General features: G+C 41.6%; 1 protein-coding gene across 1 annotated transcript in view; it reads left to right on the forward strand.

The window, feature by feature from the left end:
- Positions 1-16255, forward strand: part of trim71 (tripartite motif containing 71, E3 ubiquitin protein ligase) — a 39938-nt gene extending 23683 nt beyond the window's left edge. The window contains exons 3-7 of the mRNA XM_082520771.1: positions 2623-2757; positions 7896-8138; positions 8262-8759; positions 9003-9143; positions 9339-16255. Of these exons, the coding sequence (XP_082376897.1) occupies positions 2623-2757; positions 7896-8138; positions 8262-8759; positions 9003-9143; positions 9339-9911 (1590 nt within the window). The 3' untranslated portion in view covers positions 9912-16255. The remainder of the gene's footprint in view (positions 1-2622; positions 2758-7895; positions 8139-8261; positions 8760-9002; positions 9144-9338) is intronic.
- Positions 16256-17025: the final 770 nt, after the last annotated feature.

Below are 17025 nucleotides of genomic sequence, written 5' to 3' on the forward strand. Positions count from 1 at the left end.
AAAAAATGTGAGTTTTATTAACACTTTAGTCTGCCTGGTCATGTTTTGGGTTTTTGTGTTTTTTGTTTTTTTTGTTTTGTTTTGTTTTTTTGTCACATTAAAAATTCCAAACAATGAGCAGAAGGATTTTCTGTGAGTAATAGTGGAATCTTCAGTTATTCACATGTCAGTCTAAATTTTGATTAAGGTAGGGGGAAGAATGGATAAATTGCAATGAGCAGTTTAAAAAAAAAAGAAAAAAAAAGAAAGTTTATAAATTCCTTTTTGAATGCCTTGTGGTCAAACACTCAGCCAATCGTAAAGTCGGGTAATGGATTAGTTGTTAGTTTGAAATGGTAACTGGCTCACAGGGATACGTCAGACACACGAGTGTTATCTAAGTTGCCTCAAAGGCGGGGTGGTGGTTGTGACTTTGGCAAACACTCACCCAAAACATGAAACACTAGCTCATTGCGCTGAGGTCACACGACTTGCTGGCACGTACTATCTATTCAGTAGAGCATGTGCCTCGCCTATCCATTTCCCAGCTTAACCTCTGTGTGACCGCGCCTTGCTTTGTACCTTAATGGATGGGTAGTTGTAGGGATGCACTGATTGTGAAATTCTCAGCCGATACCAGTGTTTAAAATAGCAAGTTAACAAATGTGGCTTTTTCGTGTGTTCGTTTTGTTGTTTGTTTTAACCCTTGGCCTTTGTCACACTCTCTGTATCTTTGTGCTGCTTGGCTGATTTATTGGTGCGTGAGCAGCGCTTATGTCAACAAATTCAGAAATGTCACCACATAGATTGCCAAACTCCTGGCCAGAAATAAAAGTCATGTCCCACAGCACACACTGGGATCATCATTATCATCAACAACAACAAACACCACACACTTGGTTTCATGAGAAGCACTGGGGTACGAGTAGCTGAGTCATAAGATACACCACCTGTCGTCTGGCAGCACCTTGGGCTTTGTGTGTGTGTTTGTGTGTCTGTCCACTTTTGTCCAGGTCACCGCGGGAGTAAATACTGACGCCAGATAATGTGCAAACAGAAACGTAGGCATAGGCAACACACACGCACACACTCTGCTGTCCCCTGAGGTAGGAAATTTCCGCCCACTCTATACCCATTATCTTCGTTGACCCCTAACCCTGGACTTGTGACCTCCTGGTTGGCCGGAGCTCTATGCCTCAGAAGGTTTGATTGGTTAGTTTGACTCTCTTTGTGCTGCAAGCTGTGCTCCTCTGGGAATGTGAAGAGAAATGCGGAAGATGATGGCGACACAGAGACTGCGAGGGAGAGAGAGAGAGATGGAGGGGTGGAAGCAGGAGATGCAAAAAAAAAAATCACAGGGAGGGAAACAGAGATGGTTAAGAGAGGAGAGGGTGAAAGAAATCGTTAAATAGATTTCCTATCAGTATCAAAAAATCAATCTTGTAGAAATGTACAGATGGTGAGAAAAAGGTGGTAGCATTTTAATTTCAACGTGGCTCCTTATTAACTTTGACAACAGTCGGCCCCTCTGATTCCTTCAGAATTCCCGTCCTGCTGTTTCTTCTCTGGGGGCCTGATTTAGTTGTCCCTTTAGCTGGCTGTTTCAAATAGCCAGGCCAAAGAGAAAAGAGCCCTGCTGCCAGGCTTTATTGCTGCAGGGATGCATTGGGGGTGTTATGTGTCTTAAGACCGGGGCTGCAGAGCGCGAGCGGTGGTTTAGCTGACCTTTGATCCTTGCGGCCGATATCACAAAGGAAGACTTAAACCCTCCTCCCCTTCGTCCCTGTGAGGTCCTGATCACCCTCTGACCCCCCAGAAACTGCCAGAGGAAAGGCCAGATAAAACTGAGAGGCGGGGGGAGGCAAAGGGAAACTCAGTGTTGTAAAAGCTAAGACCTTTTGTTTGGTGCTATTGCTTTTCAGTGCTTGTATTGATCCAGGTTATAAACGTGCTCTTTCTGTTGAGCCCGACTGTAAAATGAGACTGCTTTTAAGTTCACAGAGATTCACATTGTAAATACTTTAGTCTAATCTAACCAGTCTAACCATGCAATGGCATCTTCCAATACTTTTCAGTATCCATTCTGTGGACTTTAAATCCTCAGTGTCTCAACAAATGGAGAAATCCACGTCAAACATGATCTTCATGTGATTTTTTTTTTTTTTTTCTTCCCCAAAGTCTGTCCCTTCTAGTAGGAAGTTGCATCATTTTTGGGCAGTGTGAAGTGACTTCCTATTCCTGGCTCATGTTTCCTCTTCCCTTCTAAAAGTACCACCAAATGTGACAAAAGAATAGATCACAAAATCTCTGCAGGTGCTCGTGCACTGATTTGGATGTCACATACAGTGTCCTTTTATGTTTCCTGATCCTCTGCGTCCTGTTTCTGGGTCCCATATGGCTAATAAAACAGGCCAGTCTTTATACGTTCCCGCCCTTTGTCACACTACAGAGTGACAGCTACATTTGCACATTATAGTCCTCTCTTTGTGCCTTTCCATTGCTAGTGGTATTTTTTTATTTTTTTTATTTTTTTAATTTTTAATTTTTAAATAGCAGCCTGGGTTTTCTTTTCTGTTCTGATTGTCTCCAAAGTTGACAGCATTTCTATGTCACATCTTACAATTTTGTGTTGTGTGTCTCTAGCTAAGCATGGACAAGGTCCAGGCCATGTCCGAGCAGGTGGAGATCAAGGCTAAAGTGGTGCAAACAGAAGTGAAGGCTCTTGTCCTGAGACACAAGAAAGCGCTGGAGGAGAGGGAGTGTGAGCTTCTATGGAAGGTGAGCTGCTACTTTGTGTATTTATCAGCCTTTAGTGAAACATTTTTACACCTGACTTTGAACTCATTTTATTCAAAAGGGACATATTAGTGTCAATGTGCCAGAGTTAGCCAAACGGCTACCTTTTTATCTGTAGTCCTTTAAAGTCCTTTAAAAACACACACCATCAAAGATAACAAATCAGTCCAAAATGAATGCTCACGGATCTGATTCCTCTTTAGCCATTGAGTTTTAAATGGATTGGCGGTAGTGCATTGTCTTATTATAGCTGAAATATTAGTCCAAATGTCACTACGTTTGACTGATAACACTTCTTTACTAAATATTGGATGTCTAAAAGGTATACTACTGGTCACTGTTCATGGTCAGCATGGTGGTGTGGTGGGTTAGCACTAGTGGGGCAACGGATCACGGTTGATCCGTAATCCAAACCGATCCCACTCCACGGTTTGGCACGTGATCTGAAGATTTAAAAACGAGGGGAGAAAAAAAAAAGTGTGTGTATGGTGCGTGTGGTGGGTCTGTCAAGCGATAGTTATGGCCAGCGATAGTTATGGCCAGCGATAGTTATGGCCAGCGATAGTTATGGCCAGCGCTAGCGGTCCAAGTGGAGGAGCAGAGGAGTTTACAGTATTTAAGCAGCCCTTTGCTGCCCAGTCCGACCGGACTAAAGCTATTACAAAAGCTGCTAGGGTGTTTAGCTGCAGACGGGAGGCCGTATTCTGTTGTGCAAAACAAGGGGTTTAAACTATGATGAACGTGCTTGAGCCACGCTATGATATCCCGTTCGCGGCAAGATCGTTCCAAGCATGTATGAGCAGGAAAAGATTTAAGTTGTGGCTGAACTGTCCCAGGCATCTTCTGTTGCCCTAACTACTACAAATGGGTGGACCTCCAGGGCAACGTAAAGCTACGTGACCGTGACAGCTCATTATATCACAGCAGAGTGCGATATAATGAGCGATATGTATTATTCTAGGGTCTACCTTACAATATAAAGCGCCTTGAGGCGACTGTTGTTGTGATTTGGCACTTTATAAATAAAATTGAATTGAGTGGTAGATACAAAGACTGTACTGAACTATATTGTACCATATTGGTTTTTTTTTTAATTGCGTGGAATGAGTCTAGAGTTAAATGTTTTTAACAGGCAAAAAATACCTCAAGAAGTAAATGTTAAATTTTTGTCTTTTTTTGCTGATCCGAAAATTGATCCCATCCGTGACTTAAAACCGTGATCCGATCCGAACCGTGAGATTTTTGATCTGTTGCACCACTAGTTAGCACTGTCCTCACATTAAGAACATCCTGGGTTTTAATCTACTGACCGGCTTGGGTCTTTCTGTGTGGAGTGTATGTTTTTTTTTTTTTTTTTTTTTTTTTTTTTTCCCCTGTGAAAGTGTGACTTAAACAAAGCAAACTAGACTCAGATGTTGCCTCCAGTGTCGCAGAGTTACACCTTCCTATAGGAAAAGCAACTACAGGTCACGTTGTAGCAACAACACCACAGCAACAAGGATAAAGGACATTACACACAGAAGAAAAACACCCCACACTTCAGGATTTTTTTGGATTCAAACTTGTTGTAACGTATAAACAAAACGTATAAAAAAATTTCCTCAAAAATGCACTGAAGTCAGCATCAAGTGACGATGAGCTGGTCCTGACGTTTCTAAACAGAAACAGAGATTCTGGATTAATCCATTTTCAAGTTGAAGCTGTATCATGACCGCTTACATATTTCAGGTTGTTACCATTTCTATATCATTATATATCCAGCATCTGTGCATGTCTTGAGCTGTGAGTGCATTTGTTGGGAAATGCAGTAATGTGATTGGCTGGACCTGTTTATTTGCATGTGAAAAATGGAGCTTGGTTCAAAAATAGTCCAGAAATATTTTAACGCAGGACATATTCACAATCACTTTAGACATCCAGTCTTTAAAGGACTTCAGGATGGAGGTTTTTTTTTTTTTTTTAAATCTGGTTTGCTCCATCCATTTTCTTTCTCCTTTCCTTTTACCTTTCAGTAAAATAACTGTTATTTAAGTGGTTCATATCCAATGTAATCATCTCAGCTTTAGCGTTCACGCACACCAGTGCAGGAGTGAAAATGCAAATGATAGCACCCATTGGGGCGGAGTCTCCGTGGGGATTAAACACGGGGCTGTAAATCATAGTTAAGGGGAATACGCAGTGCTTGAAAGCATACATGTCGAGATTGGTTAATTAAACAAAATCAGCTGTTACGCTGACAGTTTGGCCTAAAGCCTACAGAAGACGCAGGGCCACCCAGGTTTACAGGAAGATCCATCACCCTGGGATAACTCTGCTTCCAATTCTCCAACATGCGTATCATTATTTGAATCACATGAAAATAGTCCGTATGTCGCGAGTTTAGGAAATATGACTAAGTCTGATATTTTGACCTGATGGAGCGTGACACAGTGCTCCTCCAAACTCTTCTATTGTTTTAGTCATTCTTGTGGTTTTTCATTTTTCTCTTTTTGAATCCTCACCACAGTAATAGCAGCCTTTCATCCTCACAACACTTTGGAAGTCCTTAGCATAATATTGATGTGCTATGAGTTTTGCAAGCTAGTTTTGTTCCATTATGTGTCTGTTAATTTAAACAAAATGGTATTTGGGTTATTTGTAACTATTTTTCAGTAAAAACACAATTTAAAGAGGTTTTTATAATGGCTAATTGGAGTAAAACACGATGAGCATCAACCTAAATGCAGTGTAACAATGTAACCAGTGTTATCTATGAGGACTGTTTCCGGACTTTGCTCTCATACTATGGGGAACTTGCTGGGTGCACTGAGCAGCTCCTCATGTTTGACTTACTGCATTTTAAACCAATGCAAACGGGCTCCTGTGCTGTCTTCCAATATACCAGTTGCACATCTCTCCAAATGCTCCGACAACCAACTTGAGCATAAGGATGATTTGCCAACAGACCGGTCGTACCACACGTAAAACAGGACAGGGATGCTGTCTTCTGCTGGCCACTGTGAGGGTTACTGGTGGGCCCGGCCCAGTGGTGCTAGAATAAAGGAAACAGTCTCCAGTCAGGTGCTCTTCAGTCACCCAGCACTGTATATCTGAAAGTGGACAGTTTCATGATTCTGAGTTGAGGGTAAACATGCTGCATACGTGACTGAGTCGGTGTGCGCTTGAATAACTAGGACAGGAGCTGGTCCTGCTTTGCTCTGTCTCGTTGAAATGCACACCACCTCAGCCATTCCTCTCTTCACCACATTCAGCCGAGGGACTAAAACTAGTTGTCTGTTCATCAGAAAGCCCAACTTGAGTCTTTGTCCTCGGCGACTCTTAAGTGTAACTCTAGTCTCACAGATGCAAATTACAGTTTCACCTATGCCACGGGTTAACAAAGAATCCCTCTCTTCTGGAGTCTTTGTTTCTTTTGGGTCCCTCCCCGCTATCAGAAGTCCTTCTAACCACAGAGGCAGTCGGGCTATTGTGTTTTACTTCTTTTTTTTTTTTCTTTTTTGTTGGGTTGCAGTAAGTAAGAGCCCAGTCGGTGCTTCTCAGGTTATACCACCCTCTTTAATGCTTTATACTCTCTGACTCTAATGGAACCTAATATGACTTCTAACAGGAGCAGTGTTACAGTTAAACGAGAGTCAAAGTACTTAAAAAGAGGTGGAAAAAACCACACCATTTTTTTTTAAACTAATAAATCATTTTGGTTCTTCCCCTCTCAGCTTTTCATCTCCAGTCCTGGTGTCTTTGATACAGTGTTACGCACTTTATTGTGTTCTGTTGTTCAACAAAGGAAAAAGGTCTCTGGACATTGGTTAGGAAATCTTGACTAGAGTCGTCTTTTTGCATAGATGATGATGTTTTGTGAATGTTGTATTTAAAATATAACAGAAATATATAAGCAACTATTTAGAACATTTAAACAAATCTTTATCAGTGTTTTTCACTTGCAAAGGTCTTCTAAAAAGGTATTAAGAATATGTGCTACATCATGATTTTATTACTTGGATAAAGAAAATGTTTTTCAGTTCATAAAAGAGGAGACTGTTTTCTCTTTGCTTGACAGTTCAGAATAATCATCTTGTATGTTATGCTGGGGCCCAGTTCATGCTCTTGAAACGAGCTGTTTAGCTGCTCTGACTTAAGGCCAACTTTCTTTGGATTGACTGGCCTTCACAAATGGAAAATTTAAAAGGCAGATGACTGTTCTTTGGTCACAGCTGATGATGCGTACCTGAGACGGTTATATATCCTATCTGACATACAGGGCTAACAGTAGAAAAAACTGTCTGAAACGGCACATTTAGAGCATTTGATGACTGAGCTTTTTGGTTCAGGGTAAAACGTACACTGACCTGATATTTTCACTGCGTATGTATATGATAGAAAGTAAGAAGGTGCGTAATCTGTTTCCTTCTAGTCGTAGTTTTAGCAGTTTGATAAAATTATTGAAAGTAACTTATAACAGTAACATTACTAGCCTTCATTAAACTTAGTGGTTTAGTATTTATAGACATTATTGGTGTGTGACCTGATCCACATGGCAGAAACTATTCACCGGCCACTTCATTAGGCACATCATTAGGCTCGCTAACTGCTTGTTAAAACACACATCTAATCAATCAATCACATGGCAGTTATGCAGTGCTATTTAGTAGACATGGTCAGGATGATCTGCTGCAGATCAAATGGCATAGGAATGGGGAAGGAAGGTGATTTAAGTGACTTAACGTGGCATGGTTGATGGTCTTTGGAGTATTTCAGAAGCTGCTGATGTTCTGGGAATTTCCCACGGAAACATCTCTGGAGTTCACAGGGAACGGTCTGAAAAAGGGGAAAATATCGAGTGAGCGGCAGGACTTTGGGTTAAAATGAAAATTTCTCTTAATGATCTTTTTCATTTTCAGCCTTTAAGTTCTTTTGAACAAGAGGGGGTGACACCATGAAACAAAATAAGTCTGCTAACTGTGTGTGTTGATGGGTGCATTTATTTTTGCAAGACTCTACTTTGCTATTGTGAGTCAAAGTGCATTTCTAATGAGTTGAATCTTGTCGAACAGGATGCTCTTGAATGTGGGTAAACATTCGCTGTAGCTGTCTTCCTAATCACCCGTACCAACTCCTTGCAGGTGGAGAAGATCCGCCAGGTGAAGGCCAAGTCTCTGTACCTGCAGGTGGAGAAACTCCACCAGAGTCTCACCAAGCTGGACAGCACCATTGCTGCTGTAAGCCAGGTGTTGGATGAGGGCCACCACCTGGATGTGTTGCTGGCGAGGGAGCGAATGCTCACTCAGATCCATGAACTCAAGGCCCTCAGAGGCTTGCTGCAGCCACAAGAGGACGACCGCTTCATGTTCACTCCTCCAGACCAGGTCAGCATTAGAACGATCGCAAGCCAGTCTTAGCTTACCTCATTTCACTGTTCAGTATTTTCACATTTACAAATAAATGTTATAACACAGAAGCTCAATTAACTGCATCAATGGTCCCTGCAGGCTCTCTACATTGCCATCCAGTCCATGGGCCTGATTAGCAGTGGGGCTTTTGCCCCCGTGACCAAAGCCCACGGTGAGGGTCTGAAAAGTGCCCTTCGCAGTAAGCCTACCTCCTTCACTGTGGTTGGATACGATCACGATGGCGAGCCACGTCTTTCAGGTGGGGACGCGCTGTCTGCAATAGTCATGTCGGTTACAGATGGTAACGTGTCCACAGCTGATGTAACGGATCACCAGAACGGCTCGTACACCGTCGGCTACCTGCCAAAATGTGAGGGGGAGCATCTCCTGTCCGTGCTGGTGTGCAACCAGCACATCCAGGGCAGCCCCTTCAAGGTGATTGTGAAGTCTGGGCGGAGCTATGGGTCACTCGGCACCCAAGTGTCATCCTTTGGCTGTGAGGGCGAGGGAGACGGTCAACTTTGTCGACCCTGGGGCATCTGTGTGGACAAGGAGGGATACGTGGTGGTGGCTGATCGCAGCAACAACCGTATACAGGTAGGTTTGTTATTGTGATGTCATCACTAACGGAAAGACTTAGAAATAGCACTTTATTGAATTAAAGAGTGAGCATGAATTTTAGATATAAAATACAAGGAACAGCTTGGTTTGAGGTGTTTGAGTGATGCTTAGCATGAAAGCATTAGCTGTGTTTACATTAGCGTGAGTGCATGAATGAGTCTTGCAGTATGGAGCGCTGTGAAACTTTTAAAGCGTAATAAAGCGGTGTTTTCTCTCCAGATATTCAAGCCTTGCGGTGCCTTCCACCATAAGTTTGGCTCTCTGGGTTCTCGACCTGGTCAGTTTGATCGTCCGGCTGGGGTTGCATGTGACTCTCAGAGGCGAATTGTTGTGGCTGATAAGGACAATCACCGTGTGCAGGTATGAAAGCCCCGTTAGAGATGATCAACACAGCTGGAATTGCCTTTGACTTTCCATTATTCACAGAAAAATTAGGTGGGAGGGTAAAGCCCTTTAAAAAGTCAGCTTTTGATAAAACATAGCTCCTCACGCTTACTTTCTGTCTACTCCTCATGTAAACATAAGAGGCTCTAAAATGTTTGCTCTCTCTGACAGGTGTTTACTTTCGAAGGCCAGTTCCTGCTGAAGTTTGGGGAAAAGGGTACCAAGAATGGGCAGTTTAATTATCCCTGGGATGTGGCTGTCAACTCTGAGGGTAAGATCCTGGTCTCAGACACCCGAAACCATCGTGTGCAGCTCTTTGCCCCTGACGGTTCTTTCCTCAACAAGTACGGGTTTGAAGGGGCCCTGTGGAAACACTTCGACTCTCCCAGAGGTGTAGCCTTTAACCACGAAGACCACCTGGTGGTGACCGACTTCAACAACCACCGCCTCTTGGTTATTCGACCAGATTGCCAGTCTGCTCGCTTCCTGGGCTCCGAGGGCACCGGGAACGGACAGTTTCTGCGTCCCCAGGGCGTCGCCGTGGACCAAGAGAACCGCATCATCGTGGCCGACTCCCGCAACCACCGAATCCAAATATTCGAGCCCAACGGAAACTTCTTATGCAAATTGGGATCGCAGGGGAGCAGCTTCGGACAGATGGATCGCCCCTCCGGTGTGGCCGTGTCGCCCGATGGAGCCATTGTGGTCGTTGACTTTGGAAATAATCGCATCCTCAAGTTCTAAAAGGAAAAAAACGACCTTTTTTTGTATTCTCTCCCTACCTTTGCCTTTTTTTTTTTTTTTTTTTTTTTTTTTTTTTGCAGTTTTTCCGATGAAGGAAACGGTGGAGAGAGAATGGATCGGCAGAAAGGAGGAGAGCTCAAAGATGATTGGGAGCATGCTGAAAAGAAGGGAAATTGAAACTATAGATTATTTTTGTCATTTTCATTTCTATTCTTTAAAAAAAATCTGATACCTGTGATATATACATCAAAGGGGGACCTCTAAAAATTGATAATCAATAGAAAAAGAGCCATATTTCCCTTCCTCTGCCTCAGCTGTTCCGAATTCTCTGTCGGCTCTCCTTAAGGAAACATCTCAGGGAATTTCTCACTTGTTCAAATCTTGTACTCTCTGCTCCGTACCTACCTCATTTACCTTATGAATGTACACAGTCTCCAAGCAGAGGTTTTTGTCCGTGAAGTTTTACAAAGAAGAAAAGTCTACCTCTATACTTTGTTATTTAAGAGAGACAAAAAAAACAATAGACTCTACATTTAATATTTGCACAGGATTAATAGAATTCTTTCTGTGCATTTGGAAATTTGAGTAAACCTCCTGAATGTTGTTGCTGAGACAATACTCAGACCGCTGTAGAGGTTGCATGATTCGCCCTAATTAGAAGGCTTGGCTGAGAGGAAACTCGTAGAATAGCGTCTTTTGATGTTTGTAGTTTTGCTTTTTTTTTTTGTTTTGTTTTTGTTTCTTTTTTTTTCTTTTTTTTGCTCTCGCATTTAACGTTGTCTTTGTGTGGCTCTGTGGTGGTGTTAGTGTCATGATAGCCTAAGAAGTCTGTGTGAAGCAATGCCAAACTTGATAGACTTAAAATGAGCTCAGGTCATTAATTAACTGTAACCTCAGGCTCTCCCTCTAGCTTTACTGGCTAAGGCTTTTATGATGAATTTACTGATGTGTAGAAATATAAAGTTCAGGAGGTCAGATTTTACATAGCCCCTCTAATGATATGAATTCTTTGAATAATACCCCATAAACCCCGGCCTCACCTCTAACCCACTGACTGGATTAGTAATTACTACCCAGTCAGTTAAAGAGAGAGTAATATGCAAGGAAAGCAGCATCCTTTGTGTGGTCTCCCAATAGGAGGACTAGATAAAGGATTTTAGAATTGAATCTTCCAAGATCTGTACCTAATAGATTTGTCTGAACGTTTAATTAAGAAAATAAATTAAAATGGTTATTTAAGTAATCGAATGACACCCTTATGATGAGGCGTGCTGTGTGACGAAAGCCTCGGAAATGGACACCTCATTTGGCCATTCAGATGACATTAATGACATCAGATTAAAGGCCTAACATTACAATCCTCTGCATTCACATTGTGGTTCAAAGCCACTTTCTTTGGCTCCAGGGGCCAAGTATTCAGTCCTGTCCAATGAGAGAGGACGACCTCCAAAGCCCGGCCCTACTTATTGATGCTTGGAGTTGAGACGCCTCCAGACTGAACGCTAGTAGATCAATTCCTCTAAAGATGGAGGTCTACAGAATAACTACTAGAGTCAACCAAAGTTAGAAATCCTGCACAATGGCCAACGGAAGATTTGGCGATTTTAAAGCAAATCAGAATCTCAATTGTAAAACATTTCTCAAATAATCATTGTTGTTGAGAAGTCTAAAAGTTGATAACACTCATTGAAATGAGTTGTGGGTTTTGAAGAAGAACACGTGCTTGGGTGCACAAGTACTTCCACTTCCCACTAAGACACAGGCACTGCCTGTGTGAGTGCATTTTTAAATTAGATCCTTGTCATAGAGTACAGGAGATACTTGCACCAAAGAGAAATTCTCCCTCCCCCCTCACATTTATCACCCCCAGCTCATCGAGCAGTGCCACAGTTTTACCATAGGCTCAAAGTAGCGTCTTTGGTCATCCTCGCACATATCCAGATTCCCATAAAGTGATGGAGACTCATTTGTGGTGAAAGCACTATGGGAATCCCCTTGTCCTTCAATCTACCTCTCACCACAAACACCAGACTATTGCAGTTTTGTTAACCACTTCCTTAGCCTTGCAAAGTTCTTGAACTATTAAATATTGGCTGACTGGCTCTCACCTCTGAGGTGAGGTCTGTCTGCACGTGATCAGGATTTCCATCCTCTCATCTCACATTTCCTTTACCTCAGAACTGTTTCATATACCTCAACTCTTAAAAAATACCTCAAGTTTGTCACTCGTTGCTACTGTGCATGTAAACCTTCAAATACCTCTACTTTTGTTATTCATTCTGAATAGATCATGTTTACTCTTTTATTTATGCATACCTCCTAGGATATTTATACCTCATTCACATACCGCACAATACAGTACATGCCCCATAGTTCTAGGACCAAAGATCCACGGTACTGTTCAAAGTTTGAATGAAATGCGCTTTATGGTCATCGCTCCATGCTCGTAAACCTGAACAGCCCTTGGTTTGTTGCATCTACTGTAAATGTCGGGGTATGTTTATGCTTTTTCTCACCAAGAAACCAAATGATTCAGACGAAAGCATTGTGCCAAAATGATTTGTGATAGTTCTGTGCCAAGCAGAGTTAAAATTTTTTGGACCATGCCTTTGTAGGCGACTAATGTCACTGGACTATTATCAAAGATACAAATGTTAAATCAGAGCACCTGAGGATAAATCCTCTTCCTCTGACTGGATGCACTTAAGAGGGCTGGGCCCCGTTTACCTTTACCTCATGATGATAATGGACATGTCCATTCCACTTGTAAGTTGTTCTAGTGAGCCGGGGGTGAGGGCAAGAGGAAATGTCCTCTTTTAAAGCGTTACCATCACATGTCCGCCTTTTTTGACTGCACATGAATTACCTCTTATTTCAGCACAATATTGCCGCGTGGATTTTCAGGATGCTTGGTGTTGGCTCTTCCAGAGGAGTAGCCTCTGGGAGTATCCTTTCAGACTGGTGGTTTAAAGCAGTGATTCCCAACTGAGCAAAACCTGTTCCCCAATAAAGATCGAGTGAAGATGAAGAAATGTGAGGTGTAAAGTTAACAAAAAATAAATCCGGAAAAAGCTGCAAAATGATTAACTAGTATCAAAGTGAGAAAATGGTTGGAAAGCTTGATGGTAGGCCAATGGCATGCAATGTAGTTACAACTTTAATCTGTTGTTTCTACACAAATTTAAATGAATACTTATAATTTAAATGTTATATGATGTCCCTGAAAATCACATTTAAACTGTTCACTACCCTTGTACTAATTTTTGTATGAAATAGATTTTTTTTTTTTTCCCCCACTTTTTAAAAGGTGGTGGTGGTGGTGGTGATTGGGGGGGGGGTAAAATATCTGAGGATATTCTGAGGAATCAATGGTGGAGTCACCAGAGACAGTCTTGCATTTCAGATTTTCAACATCATTTGTATCATTTCAAGATGGGATTTCATTTAATTTGGGTTACAATATCACAGTTGTCACCTCCTTTTTAAATCTTTGTTTTCTTGGTTTCCATGGTGACACGTACCCACTTTCTCTGGATAAAATCGTAGACTGTATACAAAAGATAGACTTGGCTAACATGATGGCATCCACTGTTATGTGAATCTCGCAAAAACCACATTTTTGATGAGGGGCAGGTCAGATTGTGAATCTTACTATTTGGCTAACGAGTAGTTAATCATAAATCATTAGCCAATGAGCGTACCACGGATAGGCCTCCATTTAAAAACATGGTATGTACAAGATTTATAAAATGGACTTTAGTATGACTTGAGACAGGTGGCTGAGCACAAACTTAGGAGGAAAGACAAGACAGCCATTTCCTCACATATTTCTGAAGGACCAGAAGCCTTTTTTAGAACTATAGCTATCGCCATCTAGTGGCCTTTGGATAGAATGCAGGTTTAAGGCACTGACGTATCTGCTTTGTTTTTCCATTCAAAAGCTACGTCCATGTTTCATTATACTCTGTGGTGAAAATTCTGCTTCTGACAAATGACTCACAAATTTGCGCTCGGTCACAATTCATGTCTATGAATAAAAATGTAAAAAACACAATCGATCAAGAAGACAAAAATTAGCCGCTATGTTTTTTGGGATTTTTCTTTGACAGTTTCTGGTTTGGTGCGAGACCAGGCTGTAGTACATGATGGATGAACTGTTAAATTGTTTGCCAAAACCATAGCCAAACAGTTGAATGGCAGTATGGATAAACAAATAAAACTGAATGGGTAAACAAAGGATGTAAAGGACACCTTAAACTGCTAGCTAAAATTATTTTTCCAATTTTTATAAAACATCTGTTATTTGACTAAAAGTACAGGTAGCAGATAAATTGTTAGCTAATAGCTTGGATTGAATAGTTAAAATAGCCAGATGGAATGTCAAAAAAATTAAAATGTAGTAGTAGTAATAGTAGTAGTAATAGCTACAGGTAGCGAATGAATGGCGGGAACATCGTGAAATAGGTTGGAATCACTGGTTTAAACAAATGCATGACAGGATTGTGGATGTAGCTATTAGCACATTTAACCACTGCTGCTTTGACTACAACACCCAGTTTCAACCAGTAAAGTAGAACATTTTTTTTCCTCTTCTTCTCAGTATTACTCTTTGACATGTTTGTTCATGTTGCATCGGGTTTTATTTTTTAATTAAGATTACAGAATTCTATCTTTAAGATCCTTAGGTCTTCACTCTTAAAGAGGAAAAAAATGTATTTTAAACCTTTTTTTTTTTTTTAATTTTGTTGCATGCTTTAAAAAGTCTATGTATTATACTGATGTCTCTTTAGATAGATGATAAACTGAGATGGAGTGGGTAGCTGATTATTGGGGTGGTGTTTCCAAAATGGATACCCAAAAATGCGTGTGTGTTTGAGCGCGCGAGTGTGTGTTAGGATTGCGTTGGATGGAATTAACCGTTGACTTTTGTGATTGTATTTCCTGTTCTCTAGAGGCTCTGCAAAGCACCCACTGTTTGGGTAGCCATACTTTGAATCCACAGAAACAACCGGCAGAGTTTTGACTAGCGTGACCCTCGACCGTTAGTAATGAATTTTCCTCAACTCCCTCTAAAATGCTTTATATGAGCGGGCATATAGGAATGCTGTCCTTTCATGCTGAAGTGATGTAAAAACCTTCCCTGCTCAAATTTAAGATGAGAAATCCTTTTAGTAGGTGTGAGGAACAGCACAAACTAAAAAAATCGCCTCCCCTTCTTGAATTCGAACCCGACAGCGTGCAGGGATGGCCGCTGAGCACATGATCAGTCGACTGTGGCCCTGCTCTGCGTTGCTTTTTGTTTTGTTTTTTTGTTTCTTTGTGCTACCATTTTATTTCTGGCCTCCCACAATTTAACAGGAGAGAACAAAGCAAAGCCAGGTGTGCGAGGTCATAGACCTGCTTTTAAATGATTGTATACGCTTAAGAAAAGAACGAGGGGGAAAAAAAGGGGTTGGGATGTGTTTAGAAAGGAAAAAGACAAAACTCAGGTAGTTCTCAGCAGCGCTGTGCTGCAGGTGTCTCATTGAATCGTGTAGTGATAATGTAGTGACTTTTTTCTCCCCACCCCCCACTGTTATGATCTCTGTACTAGTCTGATTCTTTTTGTGTGTCCACTTGCATATATAAAACAAATAATTTCTCAATTTGAAAATAATGCTTTCAATTTGTACCCTGATTTTATTTTTCTTTCCCCTCTGGTTCAAGTTTTGGTTTGTTTATTTTTATCTTTAACAAAAAGTACAACTATTCACACCACTTGATGCTCATTGGCCCTTTTAGAATGTATTTTGTGAAGAAAAGGCTTAAATGGCATCTTGCTGCTCACTCGCCGGCGCCATCTGCTGGTGGCAGATACACGACACGGCAGAGACCACAGAAAATCTGTGTTACCAGGTGGGAGCCGTCTCGTCCTGTCAGCTGTATCCTGTTCTTCCAGCAGCTGGTTGTTGCGTGTCAAGTGGGCGCCATGTGCGTGTGTCTGCGTGTTTGCGCTGCATCTGTGTCGTCTGTGCAGAAATCCACTGAATGTATCCTCCTCGCAGTCCAAGAGCTGGGGTGAGCCAGCGTGGCCAGCTGAGTTTAGATGGGTGCTGCTGGTGCTTTCTCATCCACGCTGCAGTGTGTGTTGTTATCAGTTCAATCTCAGTGTGTGTGTTTTTACACATGTGTGCACACACATGCACGTTGTAATGGATGGAAGTGCAAATGTCAGGTCTTCAGTCTAAATAAGGCATCGGAGACTATAAGATAACGGCCACGTGCTGCTCTCTCTGCACTCTGTGGACTTTAAACATTTCCTATGCAGTTTTTTTTGGGGGTTTTCTTTGATTACACTTAAATAAAGTTGTTTCTTTGACTTAAATCTCCTGTGAGTGGTTTTTTGTTTTGTTTTTTTGCTCTTAGGCCACGCTAAAACACTTGAGGATTGCTTCACACAGCCCTGTTTCATCACATGTGGGCCGGCCCAGTGAAATTCTTTTAAAATAATTTTTTTTCCTTTTGAGATTTTTGGTTTTTGTTTAGTGAGCCACCCATTTTCAAAGCTTGACACTACACATTCAATAATCAGTGAAACCTTGACACAACCACTGTTAGTACTGCAACCGAGACCTCACTCTGATAACACTACAGCTAACAACTGCTTCCTAATGAAAAAACACAATATTCATGCCCAGTTCTGTGCAGTTCTCAAACGGTGTGGCTCAGACGTCCACTGAGCCTTTTGTCGACCAATCCTGGCTTACTTCCCCAGACAGTATATTGGTATTTACAGTGTATGCAGTCCAGTGGAAAAACTAAGCACACCCAACAATTCAGTAGCTTGTAGCACCACTTTATCAGCAATAACATCAACTAATCTTCTGCATGACTTTATCTGTCCATCACATTGTTGTGGATGAGTTTTGGCCCTCTCTTCTTTACAGTGTTGATATTTGTGGTTTATCAGTCAGATTGAGGTCTGGACTTTGAACCACTGTTGCACCTTGATTTGTTTGGGGTTGCTGTCCCGAGCTGGGTCATGAAACTGGAAAATCTTTAGCTGGTAAACAACATAATACTGTGTATTAAAGCAGACATTTAGAGCCTAAATAACTGAATGTAAGGGTCTGTG

This window comes from Aulonocara stuartgranti (genome assembly GCF_965226115.1).
Source record: "Aulonocara stuartgranti genome assembly, chromosome: 22".
Lineage (NCBI taxonomy): Eukaryota > Metazoa > Chordata > Actinopteri > Cichliformes > Cichlidae > Aulonocara > Aulonocara stuartgranti.